General features: G+C 40.8%; 1 protein-coding gene across 4 annotated transcripts in view; it reads left to right on the top strand.

The window, feature by feature from the left end:
- The first annotated feature begins 322 nt into the window (after positions 1–322).
- vwde (von Willebrand factor D and EGF domains) overlaps positions 323–22,770 on the top strand; it is a 77,707-nt gene continuing 55,259 nt past the window's right edge. For 2 of the 4 annotated variants that reach the window (XM_061915502.1, XM_061915501.1), the window contains exons 1-9: positions 323–661; positions 9,086–9,276; positions 14,719–14,950; positions 15,030–15,107; positions 18,456–18,712; positions 18,771–18,860; positions 18,951–19,092; positions 19,591–19,805; positions 19,880–19,953. In XM_061915502.1, the coding sequence (XP_061771486.1) occupies positions 580–661; positions 9,086–9,276; positions 14,719–14,950; positions 15,030–15,107; positions 18,456–18,712; positions 18,771–18,860; positions 18,951–19,092; positions 19,591–19,805; positions 19,880–19,953 (1,361 nt within the window). In that variant the 5' untranslated portion in view covers positions 323–579. The remainder of the gene's footprint in view (positions 662–9,085; positions 9,277–14,718; positions 14,951–15,029; positions 15,108–18,455; positions 18,713–18,770; positions 18,861–18,950; positions 19,093–19,590; positions 19,806–19,879; positions 19,954–22,770) is intronic. The other 2 variants (XM_061915500.1, XM_061915503.1) reach the window with 2 other exon arrangements.

The raw sequence follows: 22,770 nt of genomic DNA, 5'->3' as shown, positions 1-22,770 counted from the left end.
TGGCTCCAGCCTATTTTTTCTTAATCGTGGAAAAGCCGCACATATTTTACTATTACAGTGTGGTGCGTTCAGGGACACTCTGAAAACACGAAACCTAAACCTCTCGTTGACTTTAATTATTACTTAATGCCAGAAAAGCTAACATATTTTTTTTTTCAAGAATATCAAACTACCATACGTGTGTTTTGTACTAACACCGAGACAGTGTTATTTTTTTTAATCTTAAACCGCATATGAAAACTGAGGTTTTTAGTATTTTACAAAATAAAAAAATATGAGCAGTAAACAGGCTCCTCACCCTTTGATTTGATCAGGATGCAGTCCTCGGTGGAATAAATATGGACCCCCTCCTCAGGAATCAAATCCTAGTTTTTTGGAAGATGCCGTTGTAGAAGTGGTGGGACTGTGCGCCACTCCCGCCCCTCCTGGCGCTCCGTACGCGGCACCCTGACGCAGTGTGCTCAGCCAGCCCGCAGGCTGTATAGTCCGCCGCCCTCGGAGCCACAGAAGCCGGACTCTACCACACACGAGCCGGGGAGTCTCCGCAAGACGACGGAAGGCGCCGAAGGAACCCGAATCATGACGGCCATCTTCGGGACGCTGGTGAAAATTCTTTGGTGCTTTGCTGTTTCTCTTCCTTACACCGTGCGCGCACAAACAGGTTAGTTTGAAACTTTTATTTATTTTTTATTTTTTTCACTTTTAGAACACAACCAATGTCGATATGTTCTCAAAATGACCGTTTTAGAACATTTAGTGATGTTTTGCTGCTGATGACTTGTGACAATTCATAATAATCCCATCAGGGATCTGTCATCCCAGGACAAGCCTGCAGATTTTATGGAGTATGGTGGTATCTCCATCAGGTCTGAATGACACACAGACAGCCTATATCACCTTTCACTTGACCTTTTGGGGTTTTGGGTGGGTTGCCTCTTTGAAATGTGCACCAGATAATCTTTACTGACGTCTACCTCGGACCACCTTGGCATAAATTAGCACATTTCACACTGATGGTTACTCAAATAATTTTTGCAGAGTTAAATGAAAGAATCTTGGTACTGCAAAATCTACTAAAAAGTTACATCACTGCAAGCTACAACCACATTGATAAGAAATGCATGTTTGTAAACAACCATAATGCACCCTACATGGCATCCACAATGTAAACAACCTGCTAAAGTCTGGAGATGCGTCATAATTTGTTATGACTTTTTTTTTTTGTCTGAGAAGAACAACTGTCATAACTTCATCAGAATTTATATAAATTTGGGCCCAAGTTCAAATCCGAAGTGCTCTAAAACAAAGGGGAACAGTACTTTGTTTTGAATTTTGCCCATTGTCGCCGTTCGGTCTATTTTAGGGGGTAGAACATTGATTGACGTAAGTAACTAAAACAATATTTTCGCCTTTGTAATTCTTTGCGCAAGCCTCAACAAACCTCCTGTGTGCTGCAAAAAGTCAGTGTTCAAAAACAAACAAACAAACAAAAAAAATAGGGGTGTTTTATTTGAACTAAGCAAAATTATCTTCCAATAGAACAAGAAAATTTAGCTTGTCAAGACTTTCCAAAACAAGTAAACCATAAAATAGCACATTTCACGCTGATGGTTACTCAAATAATTTTTGCAGAGTTAAATGAAAGAATTTTGGTACTGCACAATCTACTCAAAAGTTACATCATTGCAAGCTACAACCACAATGATAAGAAATGCATGTTTGTAAACAACCATAATGCACCCCGCATGGCATCCACAATGTAAACTACCTGCTAAGTTTGGAGCTGTGTCATCATTTATTAGTAAAAAAAGATGTGTTCAAAAAAATTTGGGGGCGGTAAATTATTTGTCTGAGAAGAACAATTGTCATATCTTCATCAGAATTTATATACATTTGGGCCCAAGTTAAAATCCGAAGTGCCCTAAAACAAAGGGGAACAGTATTTTGTTTGGAATTTTGCCCATTGGCGTCGTTCGGTCTATTTTAGGGGGGTAGAACATTGATTCATACTTGCCAACCTTGAGACCTCCAATTTCGGGAGGTGGGGTTGGGGGCGTGGTCAGGGGTGGGGCGGGGGCGTGGTTAAGAGGGGAGGGGTGTATATTTACAGCCAATTCACCAACTCGAGTATTTCATATATATTTCAGATATATATATACAGTTATATATGTATGAAATACTTAACTTTCAGTGCACTCTAGCTATATATATTTTTTTGTTATATGTGTATATATATATATATATATATATATATATATATATATATATATATATATATATATATATAAAATAAATAGTTGAATTTCAGACGACACCTATCAAATACACAGTAATAAAAACACAGGTGTTCTACTAACTGTACTGTGCTTGCTGGTTACTAAAAAAAAAAAACACCACTTACCTTTCACTATTTGAGTAACGTCACTTCTGAGTTTCCAGAAGATGGCGCCAGTATGTGCTTTGCCCAGCCATCTCTAGCTGTCAACTCTGTTCGTTTTTGTGTTGTTTGCGTCTTTTTTCGTCTATGTAAGCTCACTGCTTGTGTATGACCGCCAAACACTGTTGGATCTTTGCCCCTCTCCCACTGATATGATCAACTTCAACGTTGGTTTTTCGACGTCCCAGTCAGCTTCCTTTCCCGCCTCGTGGCTCCTCTCCCCCGCCACCTGTGGGCTGTGTGTCGGGCCCCACCTGGATTAGCTGCGCCCTTGGACGTGCTGGCCCCCGCCAGGTTCGGTCTTGTGAAGGCAAGATCTTTGACAAACAAAACGTTTATCCTGAAGGATTTCTTCTCTTTCCGCGGGCTTGACTTCCTGTGTGACGGAAACATGGCTGAGAGCCGGTGAGTTCACCCCTCTTAATGAACTTTTACCTCTGGAGTGTTCATACTGCACAATCTACTCAAAAGTTACATCACTGCAAGCTACAACCACAATGATAAGAAATGCATGTTTGTAAACAACCATAATGCACCCCGCATGGCATCCACAATGTAAACTACCCGCTAAAGTTTGGAGATGCGTCGTCATTTATTAATAAGAAAAGATGTGTTTAATTTTTTTGGGGGGGGGTAAAATGTTTTTCTGAGAAGAACAACTGTCATAACTTCATCAGAATTTAAATAAAATTGGGCCCAAGTTAAAATCTGAAGTGCTCTTAAAAAACCCCCACAGTACTTTGTTTGGAATTTTGCCCATTGGCGGCGATCGGTCTATTTTAGGGGGGCTGAAGCGATCCATGGTGGAACATTGATTGACGTAAGTTACTAAAACAATATTTTCGCCTTTGTAATTCTTAGCGCGAGTCCCAACAAACCTCCAGCAATAAGTCAGTGTTCAAAAACAAGAAAAAAAAATACAAAAATGAGGGGTATTTTGTTTGAACGGAGCACAATAATCTGCCAATAGAACAAGAAAATTTGGCTTGTCAAGACTTTCCAAAACAAGTAAAATTAGCTAACTTTAATGAACCCAAAAATACATTAAAATAAGTATATTCTCACTAATAACAAGTGCACTTTTCTTGGTAGAAAAATAAGGCATTTTTGCTCAATATAGAAAATGGATGGATGGATGTTAAAAAAAATGTTTGAATTAAATAATAATGGCATACTTTGTGGGAGACAACAAATAATATTTTGGGACAAATTGTGATCCAGAAACTTATATTTTTGAGCCTAAATATAAGGAGGATGAGCTACAAGTTTTAAAAACTGAGATCCAGCGAGTAGCAGTTTTGCCAAGTGCTAAACAAGAAATACAACCTTTGAACATAATAAAACGATCACGTACTGTACAATATCTACTCTCACTGGGATGCCGACCGTAAGATGTTAATATCTTCCTGTTTAGTTGAAAAATTAATCGACTGTTAAAAAAAAAAAGCCACATCTTTTTGTCTCTTTCTCGCCATCCGTCAATGTCAAAGTTGCCAAACTTCTCTGATAATGTCCACAACTTTCTACTATTCGGGTGAGAAGCATGAATTATAATGTAGAATTAACTTTCACCAACTCAGAGGCAATGCAGCAGCTTACCGGCTCAATATGTCAAGATAGCAGCATTATAGCTAGTTAAACCTCTGTGATCACGGCGCCGCTAAAAAAATTGTCTGTGTTACCTTACCACATGATAACAATATCGCAAACACTTGGTTAATATTCAGGTCACGAGATGTATTTGAAGTATTGTTGGCGGTTATGGGATATTTTTTATGAATAATGTACTCCCATTATCTGCATTGTTAGCCTCCTCGTACTTGCCATATTTTACTATTTAGAATGCATAAACAATTTAAAAAAAAAAGTGCAGTTCCCCTCTTTTAACAACATTTCTGTGTAGTCCAAAATTGTGGTTTGACGCATCTAAATCCAATGGAACCATGAGTTTGGTCTACGTTGCTCTAAAATGATCTCAGCTGTACAGTAGGTCAAATATTGGAATGTGAGCTCATTTAAATATTTTTTAGGATTATTAGAGACTCTGCACTAATGACAACTTAATGTCTTCATGTAGAGCAGAGATGTTCAACTAAATTGTTTTGAAAGCCACATTTGTAGAACACTAAGGATCATGGGACTGACTTTTCCCTTCACTATAAGATAAGTTTTATTTTGTATTTCTTGACAGCTACAGTAGACATTTGATTTTGGTCAATTTTTTCTGAGTTACAGAAGCACGTTCTGTAAAAAAAAAAGGACCCTCTGCAAAAAATATATAGTCAAAGATCATATCTATGACAGCACCCTAGAGTTTTTAAGAATCTGCTGCAAAAATGTGAATCTCTCACATGTTTTTTTTAACTGAATTCGCTGGCCAGCAGTTAAATAGCCTAATCTGGGGTGTCCAAACTTTTTCCACTGAGCGCCACACTGAAAAATCAAATGATGCAGGGGCCAATTTGATATATTTAGTTTTCAAAGCCAATAGATTTATATTTAAACAAATATAAATTATAATAATTATAATTAATATTTATAGATTTTTTTAAAAGCATAAAAAAGGCTCAAATGTTGCGAGAATACCTGTAACTGACTTTGCTGTAAGTAGGTTGGGTGAGCAAATCAAGCGCTACCTTATTCTGACTCATATCGTAAACCTCCCCTAGGCACATTGTAAACAAACATGGCAGAGATCGTTTGGGACTTCTTCACTGTTTCCGAGGAAGACATTTTTGCCTGCAATTTGCGCCGAATGTTCTGCAAACATTTGGCGAGAAGGAAAAAAAGCATCACGCTTCGACACATCAAACCTTACCAGCCATCAGAATCACCTCTGACGGTGTTTTGAAAACCATTGTAACCTATGCTCGAGAAGCTGCCCTAAAGCCAGTTGCAAAGAAAGGTGCATGTGCACAAATTACATTGGAAAAATAACAGGTATCGGTTATCGGTATTGTTCTTGAGAAGCAAGAAGCTATCTGTATCGGTGTTGGTTTGAAAAAACGAAAACATCTTGTAGCTTTAGTTTTTAGTAGAGATGTCCGATGATATCGGTAGCTCGATATTATCGGACAAAATTAGGCATAATAATCCGTTGATTGGGGTTTATAAAATAGTCAGGATGTGTCATGAATACAAAGGATTCTGGGTATTTGTTGTGTTGCGTTTATGTTGTGTTACTGTGAGGATGTTCTCCCGAAATGTGTTTGTCGTTCTTAATTGGTGTGGCTTCAAAGCGTGGCGCATATTACTAAGAGTGTTAAAATTGTTTATATCACAACCATTAGTGTACTCTGTGTCACCCAGTATGCCTTGCAGTCATGTGCGTGTTGCTGCGGAAGCCACACATAACATGTTGCTGGACTGACAAGCAGATCGTGTATGATGTAGAAAGTGACAAAGCCAATGGCTTCATAGCACGCACTAATATTTAATATCTGGGTGACTTCCGGCAGTCATTCAAGAGAATAATAGCGTCTCCTATTGACTTCTTCGCTTTATGACACGGGTCTTAAATGGCTCTTTGAATGGCAAAGGATACCGATCCCAGAACCATGTATATCAAATGTCTCCGGATGGTTCAACCGCCACCCGCCCAAATCTAATTAAAATCTATTTTTTCGTCATGTCACCCGCCCGACCCGCGGTTTATCCGCGGACTCCGCGGATGAGACCGCAAACCGCGCATCTCTAGTACATACTGATAAACATTTTTTTTGCAAATAATCATTAACTTCAGTATTTGATGCCAGCAACACGTGACAAAGAAGTTGGGAAAGGTGGCAATAAATACTGATAAAGATGAGGAATGCTCATCAAACACTTATTTGGAACATCCCACAGGTGTGCAGGCTAATTGGGAACAGGTGGGTGCCATGATTGGGTATAAAAACAGCTTCCCAAAAAATGGATGGGGCGAGGTACACCCCTTTGTCCACAACTGCGTGAGCAAATAGTCAAACAGTTTAATTAACAACGTTTCTCAAAGTGCAATTGCAAGAAATTTAGGGATTTCAACATATACGGTCCATAATATCATCAAAAGGTTCAGAGAATTTGGAGAAATCACTCCACGTAAGCGGCATGGCCGGAAACCAACATTAAATGACCGTCACCTTCGATCCCTCAGGCGGCACTGTATCAAAAACCAACATCAATCTTTAAAGGATATCACCTCATGGGCTCAGGAACACTTCAAAAAACCACTGTCACTAAATACAGTTCGTCGATACATCTGTAAGTGCAAGTTAAAGCTCTACTATGCAAAGCGAAAGCCATTTATCAACAACATTCAGAAACCCCGCCAGCTTCTCTGGGCCCGAGATCATCTAAGGTGGACTGATGCAAAGTGGAAAAGTTTTCTGTTGTCTAACGAGTCCATATTTCAAATTGTTTTTGGAAATATTTGACATTGTGTCATCCGGACCAAAGGGGAGGCAAACCATCCAGACTGTTATCAACGCAAAGTTCAAAAGCCAGCATCTGTGATGGTATGGGGGTGCATTAGTGCCCAAGGCATGGGTAACTTACACATCTGTGAAGGCACCATTAAGGCTGAAAGGTACATTAAGGTTTTGGAACAACATATGCTGCCATCTAAGCACCATCTTTTTCATGAACGCCCCTGCTTATTTCAGCAAGACAATTCTAAGCCACATTCAGCACGTGTTACAACAGCATGGCTTCGTTAAAAAAAGAGTGTGGGCACTCTCCTGGCCCGCCTGCAGTCCAGACCTGTCTCCCATTGAAAATGTGTGGCGCATTATGAAGCGTAAAATACGACAGCGGACTGAAGCTCTACATAAAACAAGAATGGGAAAGAATTCCACTTTCAAAGCTTCAACAATTAGTTTCCTCAGTTCCCAAACGTTTATTGAGTGTTGTTAAAAGAACAGGTGATGTAAAACAGTGGTGAACATGCCCTTTCCCAACTACTTTGGCACGTGTTGCAGCCATGAAATTTTAAGTTAATTATTATTTACAAAAAAAATAAAGTTTTTGAGTTTGAACATCAAATATCTTGTCTTTGTAGTGCATTCAATTGAATATGGGTTGAAAAGGATTTGTAAATCATTGTATTCTGTTTTTATTTACATCTAACACAATTTCCCAACTCTTATGGAAACAGGGTTTGTTTTTCAATGGTTGCAATCTGCGCTTTTGCATGATGTACTAGTTACTATGGTGATCTAAGTCACAGCAGCTCAGACAAGGCACCAAGCAGTGTGAGTGTGGAGCGTTTCCACAGAGTGTTTCCAGAGCGGGCAGCCTGAAATGCGGGTGTCAGGGACAGACGCGGAAGGAGATTTTTACTACAATGTTCTGAAGCTTAGCTATGTGTCGGATTGTTAGTGAGTTTATTTTTCACCCTTGGCGCTCACATATGTTGTCTTTGTAGCATATTCAACTGAATATGGGTTGAAAATGATTTGCAAATCATTGTATTCCGTTTATATTTACATCTAACACAATTTCCCAACTCATGGAAACGAGGTTTGTACATTGTGGGTGTCTCATTCAGTAAAAAAAATTTAAAATTCCATTTAAATTTTCAAGGCGGTCTGTCATAAAGTTTTTAGCATTCATTCAGACATTATTGTAAGGTTTTGTATTAGTGTTCTTAAAAATAGATATACCGCCCCCCAGACACATGTTTTTTCCCTCTAAATTTGGCCCCTTGAGTCGAAATAATTGCCCATGCAGGCCTGACCTAAGCTCTGCTTCTTCCTACTCCTTTTCGAACATGTGGAAAAGAGAAACTGAAAATTGTGTATCATGTTGTATGTGTCAAGCTGTGACATGGATTGGTTTTGCTCCTTCGACGCAGAGGGAATGTAGGACGAGCCAGGCGTGAGTTCAGGTACATGGTTATTTATTTATACACTAAATACAAAAATATTCAAACAAAGGGCGCTCACAAGGAGGTATAATACTAGGCTATAACTATAAACGTGAAACCAAAACACTTGCTCAATGGCATGAATGAACTATAAACAAAAACAGCACGATGGCATGGCTATAAACAACTAAAACAAAACACTGACTGTGACAAAAACAAGAGGCATGAACAGCAAGGTGCGTAGCAGGTGATCGAGGGCATGAAGGATGTGGAGCAAGCAGGCGTGAAGGCAAAATGCAAAGTTCCCAGACCGATGGACAGAAAGTAAATGATTTAAATAGTAGCTGCGGTAATGAGAAACAGGTGCGGGACTGAGGGCAGGGGCGTGGCAAGGTGGGAACTAATGAGTAGCCATGGTGACAAAGAAAACAAGGAAGTGCAAACGCAAGAGCTGAATGTCCAAAAACTAAACATAACATGATCAAACATAAGACCTGTTTCACAGGCATGACAGTATGCATGCATGTTCGAAATAAACTAAAATCTTTGTTACATCAATTACATTTGAAAAATGTGTAACTGCCAACTGCTCGCAAGTTTAAAATATCAGTGCAAGGATCTGCAAGTGTGTTTACAGTGGTCCAAGTTCCTCTGTGCAACAGGAGCACTCTGTTGTTTTTAGGAATCTGCTGCAAAAATGTGTGTCTCCCAAGTTTTAAACTGGCCGGATTTGGCCCCCGTGCCGCCAGTTGAATAACCCTGATGCAGGACATTATTTCCTCCTCCATGCTTTTTTTTTTTTTCAGTTCTCCCTCCAGAGTGCGCTCCGGGGGGGCACTCGGTGCTCCAGAACCCGTACCGCAGCATCACCTTCAGCTCCACCTGGCTGCTGCAGTCGTCCCTGCTGGACTTCGTCTGCGACCACTCGCTGGTCCCTGGATGGTACCAGTTCCAGATTTTTGACAAACCGGCCGTCATGCCCACCCAGTGTGTGGAGGTAAACGTCTCCAAGCACCTTTTCCCTCCCCCAGTTCTATCTGTGCAACATACTCGGCAGACCTCGTCCGACTTTTATTGCCTTCTTAGATGTTGGCTCACATCAGCAGAACTTGGAGAGTTGCATAGAGGGAAAAACATCTGGACAGACACTTTAAATGCAATTAAAATGTATTCCATGTACTGTAATTAGACTCCATTAATCACCTAACTCTCTCAATATTTACGTTCAATATTTCCTACTCGGACCTAAAATTCTTAATGTTCTCTCCCCGTCGATCATTTTAATGGCCAAATTAGTTATTTTCAGTCACACACGCAAGCACGCACACACATACACACACACAGCTGTCAGTGTGTGTGTTGTGCTCGGAGATTGTCTCATTTCTTGTGGGTGTGGACTGTGGCAAGCCTGCAATGACCCATCTGAGGTGTCAGCTTCCCAGGCATCGATGCGCTCCCCTGAGTGATGGACAACCACACGGCCTGCTATGTACTTGAAGCGCTGGGGCGAGGGGAGGACGCTGCCTGACTAATTGGCATCACTGGCCTTGATGTAAGACTCAGCATTTGTGTGAGGACTGTGGTTTGTGCCAATAGAACAGGGGTGTCAAACTAGAATACAGAGTGGGCCAAAATTTAAAACGGAACAAAGCCGCGGGCCAAGGTTGAACAAATTAACCTTTTAATAGGGACCCAAACAAGTTTTACATTAAATATTGAACAAGCAAGGCTTATATAACTTTAGCAAAATGCAAAATCCAGTTTCAAATACTAATAATAATAATTAAAAAAAGATCAATGGCATATCAAATAAAATAAAATAAAGAAATCTATGCCTTTTTTTCTATTTGTAGCCTTCTGAGGTAAATATCAAATTTTTTCCACACGCTAATAATAAATTTGAAAATAAAATAACAATAATGAATGAACCAAACATTCAAGCCTTGAAGTAGCAAGAGAAAATGCATGAATAAAACGTTAATTATTTTTTGCTGAAAGTTTCCCGGAAGAGTTGGTGCTGCAAGGGGTTCTGGGTATTTGTTCTGTTGTGTTACGGTGCGGATGTTCACCCGAAATGTGTTTGGTGTGGGTTCACAGTGTGGCGCAAATTTGTAACAGTGCTAAAGTTGTTTATACGGCCACCCTCAGTGTGACCTGTATGGCTGTTGACCAAGTATGCTGTGCATTCACTTGTGCGCGTGTGTGCGTGTGTGCGCGTGTGTGTGTGTGTGCGCGTGTGTGTGTGTGTGTGTATATATGTAAAAGCCACAAATATTATGTGACACGCTGTTAGTATGGAGGAAAAGCGGACGTGACAACAGGTTGTAGAGAACGCTAAAGGCAGTGCCTTAAATGCACGCCCCCAATATAGTTGTCCAGGTGGAAATCAGTAGATATTCGGGAGAATGGTTGCCCTGGGAGATTTTCGGGAAGGGCACTGAACTTCGGGAGTCTACCGGGAAAATTAGGAGGGTTGGCAAGTATGAGTATTAGCGGTTAATGCGGTGTTACAGCGGCACCTACGCTGTATAACACCGGCGGGCCAGCTCTAATGCTAAATTGATATTGCCTCAAGGGCCAAATTAAATTACACGGTGGGCCAGATTTGGCCCGCGGGCCAGAGTTTGACACCCATGCAAAAGAACATTAATTTGTGTCTTAAAGTTTATATATCAATGAAACATGAAGTTATTGACTCACGCACATGCGATTCAAAGAAAACATCTGTGTGCACTGAGTTTCAAAATAATGTTCCTGTTTTTGTACTAATAGCTCATAATTGAAACGTGGAGGTACGTACCCAGCATGCCTTGCGGGCACTTTGTAAATAACAGTTAGAATTTAAAGTCAACGCTTACACTGAAAAAAGTCAGTGTTCAAAAACAAGAAAACAAAATACAAAAATGAGGGGCATTTTATTTGAACTAAGCAAAAATATCTGCCAAAAGAACAAGAAAATTTGGCTCGTCAAGACTTTCCAAAACAAGTAAAATGAGCTAACCTCAATGAACCCAAAAGTACCTTAAAATAAGTATATTCTCACTAATAGGAAGTGTACTACTATATGAGTATGTATTTTCTATTGCTTCATTGAAAATAAAACAGCAAAAGTCCATTTGGCTGTCATCTGTTTTAATATGAGAAAAGTTGGAAAAGTTGGCAAAAGTCCCAAAAATGTTCATAATACCTACCCAGGTTTGAGTCTCACAAGTCCCGCCGCCGCCGGCCAGAATGCCCAAAACGTCCAAAACGCGCCCAGCAAAGTCCCACGGGAAGGAGGGGAGAAAAGTGAGAAAAGTCGGTAAAATGTTCCAAAATCACACCCGGGTGTTCAAGTTCCACAAGTCTTAAAACTTGTGGCACTCCATGTGGGACTCGAACCTGAGTAGGTATTTTGAAAATTTTTGGGACTTTTGCCGACTTTTACAACTTTTATCCCCCAACTCCCCGTAGGACTCGGCTGGGTGTGTTATGGACATTTCGGGCATCCCGGGACTTGCGCGGCCGGCCGCGGGACTTGTGGGACTCGAATCTGGGTAGGTATTTGGAAAAATTTTGCAGACTTTTGACGACTTTTGTCACTTTTTTCCCCCACTTCCTGTGGGACTTAGCTTGGTGCGTTTTGGACAATTTTTGCATCCCGGGACTTGTGCGGCCGGTGGCGAGACTCGTGGGACTGAAACCCGGGGAGATATTTTGGACAAAATTGGGACTTTTGACCATTTTGGCCGCCTTTTTCCTCTTCTTCCCCGCTTTCCTGTGCACCATTGTTGTGTGTTTTGGACATGAGGACAAAAATACTTTCAAGCATGTTTTACTCAATATAGGTCATCAAATCTCAGCAACAAGCTGTAATATCTTACTGAGATCATTTAGGACCAAAACCCTTAAAACAAGTAAAACACTCTAACAAAAAACCTGCTTAGTGAGAAGAATGATCTTATCAGACAGAAAATAAGCAAAATCACCCTTATTTGACATATTTCATCTTACTTAGATTTCAGTTTTTGCAGTGTAGTTGTTGTTGGATATACAGTGGGGCAAAAAAGCATTTAGTCAGCCACCGATTGTGCAAGTTCTCCCATCATAGGTACACTTCAACTGTGAAAAAAAAAATGTAAAAAAAAAAATCCAGGAATTCACATTGTAGGAATTTATTTGTAAATTATGGTGGAAAATAAGTATTTGGTCAACCATTCAAAGCTCTCACTGATGGAAGGAGGTTTTGGCTCAAAATATTACGATACATGGCCCCATTTATTCTTTCCTCAACACGGATCAATCGTCCTGTCCCCTTAGCAGAAAAACAGCCCCAAAGCAAGTTGTTTCCACCCCTATGCTTCACAGTAGGTATGGTGTTCTTAGGATGCAACTCAGTATTCTTCATCCTCCAAACACGACGAGTTGAGTTTATACCAAAATGGATACATGGATGAATCAGCAGAGGATTGGGAGAATGTCATGTGGTCAGATGAAACAAAAATATAACTTTTTGGTATAAACTCAACTCGTCGTGTTTGGAGGAAGAAGAATACTGAGTTGCATCCCAAGAACACCATCCTACTGTGAAGCATGGGGGTGGAAACATGCTTTGGGGCTGTTTTTCTGCAATAGGTACAGGACGATTGATCCGTGTTCAGAAAAGAATGAATGGGGCAATGTATCGTGAGATTTTGAGCCAAAACCTCCTTCCATCAGTGAGAGCTTTGAATGGTTGACCAAATACTTATTTTCCACCATAATTTACAAATAAATTCTTTAAAACTCCTACAATATGAATTCCTGGATTTTTTTTTCACATTCTGTCTCTCACAATTGAAGTGTACCTATGATGAAAATGACATACCTCTGTCATCATTTTAAGTGGGAGAGCTTGCACAATCGATGGCTGACTAAATACTTTTTTGCCCCACTGTATGGTAGTACTTTGTGTGGTAACTGACCTGTTTTGTGTTGTTTATTTTGGTTTATACGTCGGTAAGACTGTCACTCTGTCGATTTGATGACCGTCTGTCAAATGAGTTGATGTGCCTTTGACTACGCACAGTAACAGCTAGTGTCACTTCCGATTGGATACCAATAGAAGAGCCTTGAGTATTGGCCGCTATCAATATTGGTCTGCTACAATATCAACAGGAATCATACATACTTTAATTATTTTGTAGTGTGGAATGATAGAAAATTAGTCAAACAGACAACAACGGTCGGTATGAAAAACACTAACCTATTTATTGTTAACTGTTTGTAATGGACTTATACTGTCTATAAGTTAAAGTGGAGGGGTAATAGTTTTTTGGGCAATATCTAGATGCCACAGTAATTCATTGAGTTAAACTCACGACGCGGTAAATTCAATTTTGGAGTCACGTTTGTTACTGGATACTTTCGAATAAGGTTCTGCCTTGGAGACTTTGTGTGTGTAAGTAATATGCAATATACTTGTTTATATTGACAAATGTAATGTTTAAGACTGCAATATTGTTCAATTAAACACATGCATGTTTAGCTTTGTGCTATTATGCGCTAAGATGTAGTGTAGCTTCTAGCTCCTATTAGTCTAAGGCGGGGGTTGGCAACCCGCGGCTCTAGAGCCGCATGCAGCTCTTTAGCGCCGCCCTAGTGGCTCTCTGGAGCTTTTTCAAAAATGTATGAAAAATCGAAAAAGATGAGGGGGAAAAAAATATGAAATATATATTTTTTGTTTTAATATGGTTTCTGTGGGAAGTCAAACATGACACAAATCTCCCTAATTGTTATAAAGCAAACTGTTTATATTAAACATGCTTCACTGATACGAGAATTTGGCAAGTGATGTTTTGTCCTACTAATTTTGGTGGTCCTTGAACTCACCGTAGTTTGTTTGTATGCATAACTTTCTCCGACTTTCTGAAGAGATGTTTTATGCCACTTCTTTTTATGTCTCATTTTGTCCACCAAACTTTCAACGTTGTGCCTGAATGCACAAAGGTGAGTTTTGTTGATGTTATTGACTTGTGTGGAGTGATAAACAGACATATTTGATCACTGCATGACTGCAAGCTAATCAATGCTAACATGCTATTTAGGCTAGCTGTATGTACATACTGCATCATTATGCCTCATTTGTAGCTATATTTGAGCTCATCTGGTTTCTTTTAAGTCCTCTTAATTCAATTTATATCTCATGACACACTATCTGTTTGTAGACCGATATCCAATATCAGATCGAGACAATCCCAAAAACCATGTCGTTTACTGTCCTGATTTGTTACTACAAGCTATTTAAACAACTCTATAATCAGATAGCGTTAAATCAAAACAAAACAAAATCACAAAGGTACTTACATGTGGCAGACCAATTTTATTAGGGGTGTGTCGCAACTAATAAATGAATATATGAAAGACAGTGGATTGCTAGGCATGTTAATTTCTCAATGAAAACATTGGAATGTTCTGGCAGGTGAACCACTGCGGGACCCAGGCTCCTGTGTGGCTCTCCCTTGGCAAGGACGAATCCCTGCCGGGCCCGTTGGAGCTCAGGCATCTGACGGCGTGTGCCGCGTGGCAGTTCTTCCCGAGCAGCAGCCAGGAATGCTGCTTGTTCCGCATCCCAGTGTCTGTCCGTAACTGTGGCCAGTTCTACATTTACCTGCTGCAGCCCACTCAGGGATGCATGGGCTACTGTGCACAGGGTAACGTACCAATACGTCCGATTACTCTGGGCAAAAGTACCGGGACGCATCCTCATCGACTCGTCTTTTTCTTTGACAGAAATACCAGACACGTCGCCCAAAACGTCGCTGACCTGCGACCTTGGGGAGGTGAACACGGGTGGAGCGTGTACAGAAAGTGAGGAGCTTTTTCTATTCTTGTTTTGAAGCTCGCCCCTGTCAGCTCCTGTTAGGTCACGCAGCAAAACAATCAGCAGGTCGAGGAGTCTCCATGCGGTCAGGAATGCACACACACACACACACACCCTTTGGCTCCACTTTAATGAGCCGACCACGTGCTCTGAAGTCCAGCGGGTCTTGTTTCCATTGCGATGGCTCTTTGCCAGGCTGTGACTCACGCCAGTGAAGCTGGCACAGGGTTGAGAAATCTGATCAATATATATATATATTTTTTTTTAATGAATGTGGCTTGTTGGTCAATTACATCCACCAGTCAGAAAGGCTCAGGTGGGAGCCTTTGCACTTAGTTAGTTACACAGGTGGGTAGAGTAACCAAAAAAAAACGTTACTTTAGAGCAGGGCTATTCAACTACATAATGAAGAAGGCCGCAGTTTCAAGAGTCTTAAGGCAGGGGTTGGGAACCTGTGGCTCTTTTGATGACTGCACCTGGCTCTCAGATAAATCTTAGCTGACATTGTTGAACACGGTAAGTAATGAATAATTCCGCTGGTAATCGAAGTGTCAAAAATAACGTTCAAAATATAAAACATTCTAATGCATTTTAATCCATCCATCCGGTTTCTACTGCACCTGTTCAAAGAAGTCGCATTAATGGCAAGAAGTATTTTATTTATTGTTGGTTAGCTTTAGAATAACAATGTTATTAAAAAGAATAAGAGATTTATTATACTCTAAAAATGTTGGTCTTACTTAAAAATGCACGCATTTAGTTGTATTCAGTCTTAAAAAAAATATATTATATGGCTGTCACGGAAATACTTTTTAAAATATTTGGCTTGTATGGCTCTCTCAGCCAAAAAGGTTCCCGACCCCTGGTCTAAGGGCTTGGGGGCCAGACATCAAAATGTGGACGTTTTGTCAAAAATTCCTTGCGCAGGTTATGTTTCTTTGATACTGCGTTTGTTTAATTGCAAAGTAAACACACCGGCTTTCACACTGCACTGTCAATAATTGCATTATCCTGCCCCCACTACCTGTCTCCAGTGCAGCTAGTTTAAAACACGAAGAAACAGAGGCTAAAGAAGATTTCCATCCATCCATCCATCCATCTTCTTCCGCTTATCCGAGGTCGGGTCGTGGGAGCAGCAGCCTAAGCAAGGAAGCCCAGACTTCCCTCTCCCCAGCCACTTCGTCCAGCTTTTCCCGGGGGATCCCGAGGCGTTCCCAGGCCAGCTGGGAGACATAGTCTTCCCAATGTATCCTGGGTCTTCCCCGTGGCCTCCTACCGGTCGGACGTGCCCTGAACACCTCCCTAGGGAAGTGTTCGGGTGGCATCCTGACCAGATGCCCGAACCACCTCATCTGGTTCCTCTCGATGTGGCGGAGCAGCGGCTTTACTTTGAGCTCCTCCCGAATGGCAGAGCTTCTCACCCTATCTCTAAGGGAGAGCCCGCCACCCGGCGGAATAAACTAGTTTCGGCCACTTGTTCCTGTGATCTTGTCCTTTCGTTCATAACCCAAAGCTCATGACCATAGGTGAGGATGGGAACGTAGATCGATTGGTAAATTGAGCGCTTTGCCTTCCGGCTCAGCTCCTTCTTCCCCACAACGGATCCATACAGCGTCCGCATTACTGAAGACGCCGCACCGATCCGCTTGTCGATTTCACGATCCATTCTTCCCTCACTCGCCATTAAATTCTAACTTGATATTTATTTACAAAAAAAAATAAGTTTCTCTCGTCTTTGCAGTCTATTCAATTGAGTATAAGTTTTGCAAATCATTGTATTCTGTTTTTATTTACGATATACACACGTTTCAACTTCACTAGTTTTGGGTTTTGTACATAAATAGAATAGGTTTAGTGTTAATACATCCACACAATTGTACAAAATGTATGTGACTTATCACAATCAAACCTAAAGTGTTGCATTGTTGCCCTCTACAGGTCCAATTTAGCGCTACATGTATTATTGATCGCTACATGTATTATTGATCGCTACATGTATGCATTGATCGGCAGAGTTATTACTCTCAGACAAATAACGACCACAAAGTCAGCAAATTCAATACAAAACAAACTAAATATATAGGTGCTAGAGATGCACGGTTTGCGGTCACATCCGCGGAGTCCGCGGATAAACCATTGGTCGGGCGGGTGACGTGACAAAAACATAGATTTTAATTCGATTCGGGCGGGTGGCGGTTCATCCATTCGGAAATATTTGATATACATGGTTCAGGGATCGGTATCCTTTACCATTCAAAGAGCCATTTAGGACCCGTGTCACAAAGCGGAGGAGACAATAGGAGACACAAACATCCTCTAGAATGACTGCCGGCAGTCACCGAATTAATAATTATTAGGGCTTGCTATGAAGCCATTGGCTTCGTCGCCTTCTACAGCATGTATGATCTGTTTGACAGTCCATCAACATGTTGTGTGTGGCTTACGCAGACACACGCACACGACTGCAAGGCATACTGGGTGACACAGAGTACACTAATGGTTGTGATATAAACAATTTTAACACTCTTAGTAATATGCGCCACGCTGTGAAGCCACACCAAACAAGAATGACAAACACATTTCGGGAGAACATCTTCCCAGTGACACAACACAATAAATACCCAGAGTCCTTTGCATCCATGAAACTTCCTGACTATTTTATACACCCCGCTAGCAGCAAACACCCCCCTGCATACAACATGTTGCTGGACTGGGAAGCAGTTTGTACATGTTGTTGAAGGTGTCAAAGGCAATGGCTTCATAACACGCCCTTATTCTTGTCAGCAGGATGAATACCATTGGATATTCGCGAGAACGTTAGCGGCTCCCATTGTATTCTGCACTATGTGAAAATGGGTTTAAATAGCTCTTTGAGTGATAAAGGTGGCCGACCTCTGAAGTATTTCAATGGGCGGGTGGCGGGCGGTTGCGGTTCTGATAAAATGTTGGTTCGGGTAGACGGCGGGCAGATGACGACTTTGGTGATGCGGTTGCGAATGATATAATTGCCTATCCGCGCATCTCTAATATGTGCACAATATCTACTTACAAATGTTTGACCAAGTTTTTGTCATGAAATTACACATGTGGATTCCTACCCTTGTTGCTGGATCAATGTGTCCGTAGCTTGAAAGCTCTGCCAGGAAACAATGACTTGAGCACTTTCTTCGGGCAGAACATTCATACTTGTTTTATTTCATACTCGCAAATCTCATCAAATCAAGTTCTAATTGATCCCGTCCATGTGTGTTATTTCTACATTTTTCTTCTTTTGGATCAAGGCAAATTTTCCCGTGTATGAAAATCCGACGCTAAAATTCTTCTTTCTTCTTCAGTTTCTTCTGCGGTGCCATCAGCCAAGCCGCCCGCCGCTCCGTCCGTGCCGGTCATCGTGGTCTCCGAGTGGACAGGGGGCGCCGTCCACCTGCAGTGCAGCTTCAACAGCAGCTCCGACAGCTCTCTGGGTCACGTGGTGACCTGGTCCCGCTCCTCTCCTCGCGGCGAGGCCAGGGAGGAGCTCAAGCAAGAGACCACCGTCCGGACGTCAGCCCTTATCGAGCTGGACGGCTTCAACCTGCGTCTGGGAGACAAGGTGACGCCGGCTCGCCAAAGGAGACGTCAGCAAGCACTCAACGATCATCCGTTTTCAGATTTACTGCTCCGTCTTGGCATTCTACTTGGACTCTCCAGACCTCCGGAGTTCCTCCGTGGAAAGTCAGGAGTTCTTCGCCGGGATCCGGGTACATTCCAGCGTTTGGACTTTCATCTTTTCATGTTTGTGACAACCAGGAGAGTCTTAATAGCAAATACTTCCAAACCTTCATGTGCAGCTAACCCCAAACGTGAGCAACGTGGCCGAGGACGGAAATTTGTACGAGCTGGTGGTTGAGAGCACGATTCCCATCCCCTGCCTGGAAGAGTCGTCTTCGGAGCCGTGCATCATCTCCTTGCAGCTCAGCACAAACAGCCAAGGTTTGTAGCCGACTGGTCAAGCTAGAGCAGTGGTTCTCAACCTTTTTTAAGTGATGTACCCTCCTGTGAACATTTTTTTAATTCAAGTACCCCCTAATCAGAGCAAAGCATTTTTGGTTGAAAAAAAAGACAAAAAGAAGTAAAATACAGCACTGTGTCATCAGTTTCTGATTTATTAAATTGTATAATAGTGCAAAATATTGCTCATTTGTAGTGGTCTTTCTTGAACTATTTGTAAAAAAGATATAAAAATAACTAAAAACTTGTTGAAAAATAAACAAGTGATTCAATTATAAAGAAGAAGATTAAAAATAAACAAAGTGTCAGCCAAAGAGGATCAGTGTTTAAGATCAGCATAAGAATGCAGTAATCGTCAATGCCAATCGAGTACTTTTTTACAAAAATCGGCTGATAAAGATAGGTAGCCAATCGACTGGCACATTCCCAGCTTATAAAGTCATGTTATGTCATGGTTGGTGTCAATGTATTGTGTTGCAGACGAGGCTCTGCTCGGAGCAGATGTGTCCCTGTCCTCCTGCACGCTGGATTTACCCAGCAGCCCCTGCATGGACGGCGTTTGCGGCCAGGCCGTCGTCCGATTCTCCGCCATAACCGACTTCGTCAAAGATGATGAGAGGACATCTCAGATCTCTGTCAAGCCGATTGTCACACGTAACTTTGTGTGGAATGGTTACGTGCCACAACCTGTCCTGGTAAGTGATGTCACGTGTTAAAGAGGCACTCCAGTGTCATATTTTAATGTTAGATTTATTTCTGTCTTTTCTAGATAAAAGTACAGGATGTCCCTTCAGCTTACTGTTACGTCTTCACTGATCCTCATATGATCACATTTGATGGCAGGTACTTCAGTCATGTTGTCATCCAGAAGAATAGAAGCATGCTGTAAAGCATCGTATACAAAGATGTACTTTGTCATTCAAACACACAACTTGTGTGCTACTATATAGTAGGGGTGTTCCGATACGATACCAATATTGGAGACTTGAGTATTGGCCAATACCAATATTAATCTAAATTGATATCAGCAGGAATCATACATACTTTTGTGTATTTGTGGTGCGGAAGGTTAGAAAAAGTTTGATCAAGTGAAATTTGTCGAACCCAGAACTATGGTAAGTATGAAAAACACTAACCATTTTTTATTAACCGCCTAGAACGAACTTATGCTGTCTTTACTTTTAAAAGGAGAGGTAGTGGTTTTTGGGGACACCTAATGGCCACAATAATTCATTAAGTTAAGCTTATGACACAGGAAGTTGATTGATGCAAACATGTTTGTTACTGAGTATTTATATATATATGTTTGTGTGTTTATATATATATATATATGTGTGAGTGTGCGTATATGTGTGTGTATATCTTTATGTGTGTATATATGTGTAAATATGTATAGAAATGTATGTATATATATATGTATGTGTATGTATGTATTTGTATAAATATATATATGTGTGTATATGTGTATAAATGTGTATATATGTATATAAATGTATGTATATATATATATATATGTATGTGTATGTATGTATTTGTATATATATACGTGTATATGTGTATAAATGTGTATATATGTATGTATATTAATGTGTACATGTGTATTTATTAGGGGTGTAACGGTACATAAAAATTTCGGTTTGGTACGTACGTACCTCGGTTCAGAGGTCACGGTTCAGTTCATTTTTGGTACAGTAAGAAAAAAACTAAATATACATTATTTATTTAACACATTTTCTTAATCTTCCACCAAAAATATTTTGATGTGAAGTAATCGGAAACTTGGATAGGTCAATAATTCATAATAACATTGATTTTGATTCAATATTATGTTTTGAGCAATGACAGTTTGAAATTAGACAACGTTGCAACTTTTTCTAAATTACATTTAGCCTTTAAGATTTTTTATTTCACTTTTGTTTATGTTTTTGTTTATTTTAATAGTATTTTTAGAATGTGCCATGGGCCTTTAAAACATTAGGTGTGTGCCGCAAATGGCCTCCGGGGCACACTTTTGAGACCCCTGCTATAGATATTAAAAAATTAAATCAGAGCCTGGCGACACATGCATGTTTATCATCACTTTCTCGCGCTGTCTGTCTCTGTCCCTCCATCACGAATGCTGCTGTGTGCACAAATTGTCTTGTTTTGAACCCCTTCTTAACCTTGAACGTACATTGAAAATATACGCAACCCTAACTTTAAATGCCGGACATTTGAGGCATTAAAGAAACTCCACCCTGACAGCCCCGCAAAAGAAGACATGTCCGGTGAAAAGAGGAGGTATAATCAGTCTATCATAGCCCAGTCGTTGCTAGCATGCCGTGTGTTGTTGTTTTTTTTGATTGATTGAAACTTTTATTAGTAGATTGCACAGTACAGTACATATTGCGTACAATTGACCACTAAATGGTAACACCCCAATAAGCATTTCAACCTGTTTTGAGTCGGGGTCCACGTAAATCAATTCATGGTGCCTCGTAGGGGTGCAACGGATCAAAAAACTCACCGATTGGATCATTTTTTTCGGATCAGCAAAAAAAAAAAAAAAAAAAGACGAGACAAACAGAAGTTTTGACACTTTGTTTTGTAACACTTTTAAATTATTAAATTAAAATATATAAAATCTAGTTCAAGTGCACAAGGCATAATATCTTCTTTTTAACATAATTAATGAAAAACAGTGCCCCATAAAATGGGATTTCTCCTTTCCTCCACTGCTTGTGTCAGTACCTGCGCAAGGTGACTCTGGTGGAGGGGGCGTGTCTTCTCATCTCCCACTCTGCTGTGATGAAATGAGCGCTTATGGTCACATAGTTCCCCTGGACCTCCACCCTTGCACTTATGGTCACATAGTTCCCCTGGACCTCCACCCTTGCACTTATGGTCACATAGTTCCCCTGGACCTCCACCCTTGCACTTATTGTCACATAGTTCCCCTGGACCTCCACCCTTCTGTCGTGAGCGCAACAGACGACGCTCGGGATAGTTCGTCCACAACTTTTTTCTTCTCTTGCTCATAAAAATCTGGCACAATCTTAACGTTGAAGTTGGTGCGCGACGGGATGTCGTAATGTGGCTGAAGCACTTTCAGCATGTGTTTAAACCCCTCGTTTTGCACAATGGAGTCTGCACCTATAAACACACCGATTAAATGGCACGGGGCGTTCAAGTTCCTCCGTTACTCCGCTCGCCATTACCACGCTGTGCGAACAATTTTTTTTTTTTTTCATAAATCAGATCGCGGATCACGTGTGTGCCGAACCGAAGATATTGATCCGAACGGATCACGGATCATTGTTGATCCGTTGCACCACTCGTGCCTCGGTGTGCATTGTTTACAAATCGTGCGCTACTTAATATGTCCGTGTCTTTCGGTACACCTTCGAACCGAACCAAAACCCCCGTACTGAATCGGTTCAATACAAATACACGTACCGTTACACCTCTAATATGTATATATGTACAAACCCCGTTTCCATATGAGTTGGGAAATTGTGTTAGATGTAAATATAAACGGAATATAATGATTTGCAAAATCATTTTCAACCCATATTCAATTGAATATGCTACAAAGACAAGATATTTGATGTTCAAACTCATAAACTTTTCTATTTTTTTGCAAATAATAATTAACTTTGAATTTCATGGCTGCAACAGGTG

This window comes from Nerophis ophidion, linkage group LG11 (genome assembly GCF_033978795.1).
Source record: "Nerophis ophidion isolate RoL-2023_Sa linkage group LG11, RoL_Noph_v1.0, whole genome shotgun sequence".
Classification (NCBI taxonomy): domain Eukaryota; kingdom Metazoa; phylum Chordata; class Actinopteri; order Syngnathiformes; family Syngnathidae; genus Nerophis; species Nerophis ophidion.
The sequence above is the reverse complement of the archived record's forward strand: the minus strand, read 5'-3'. Positions and strand labels throughout refer to the sequence as shown.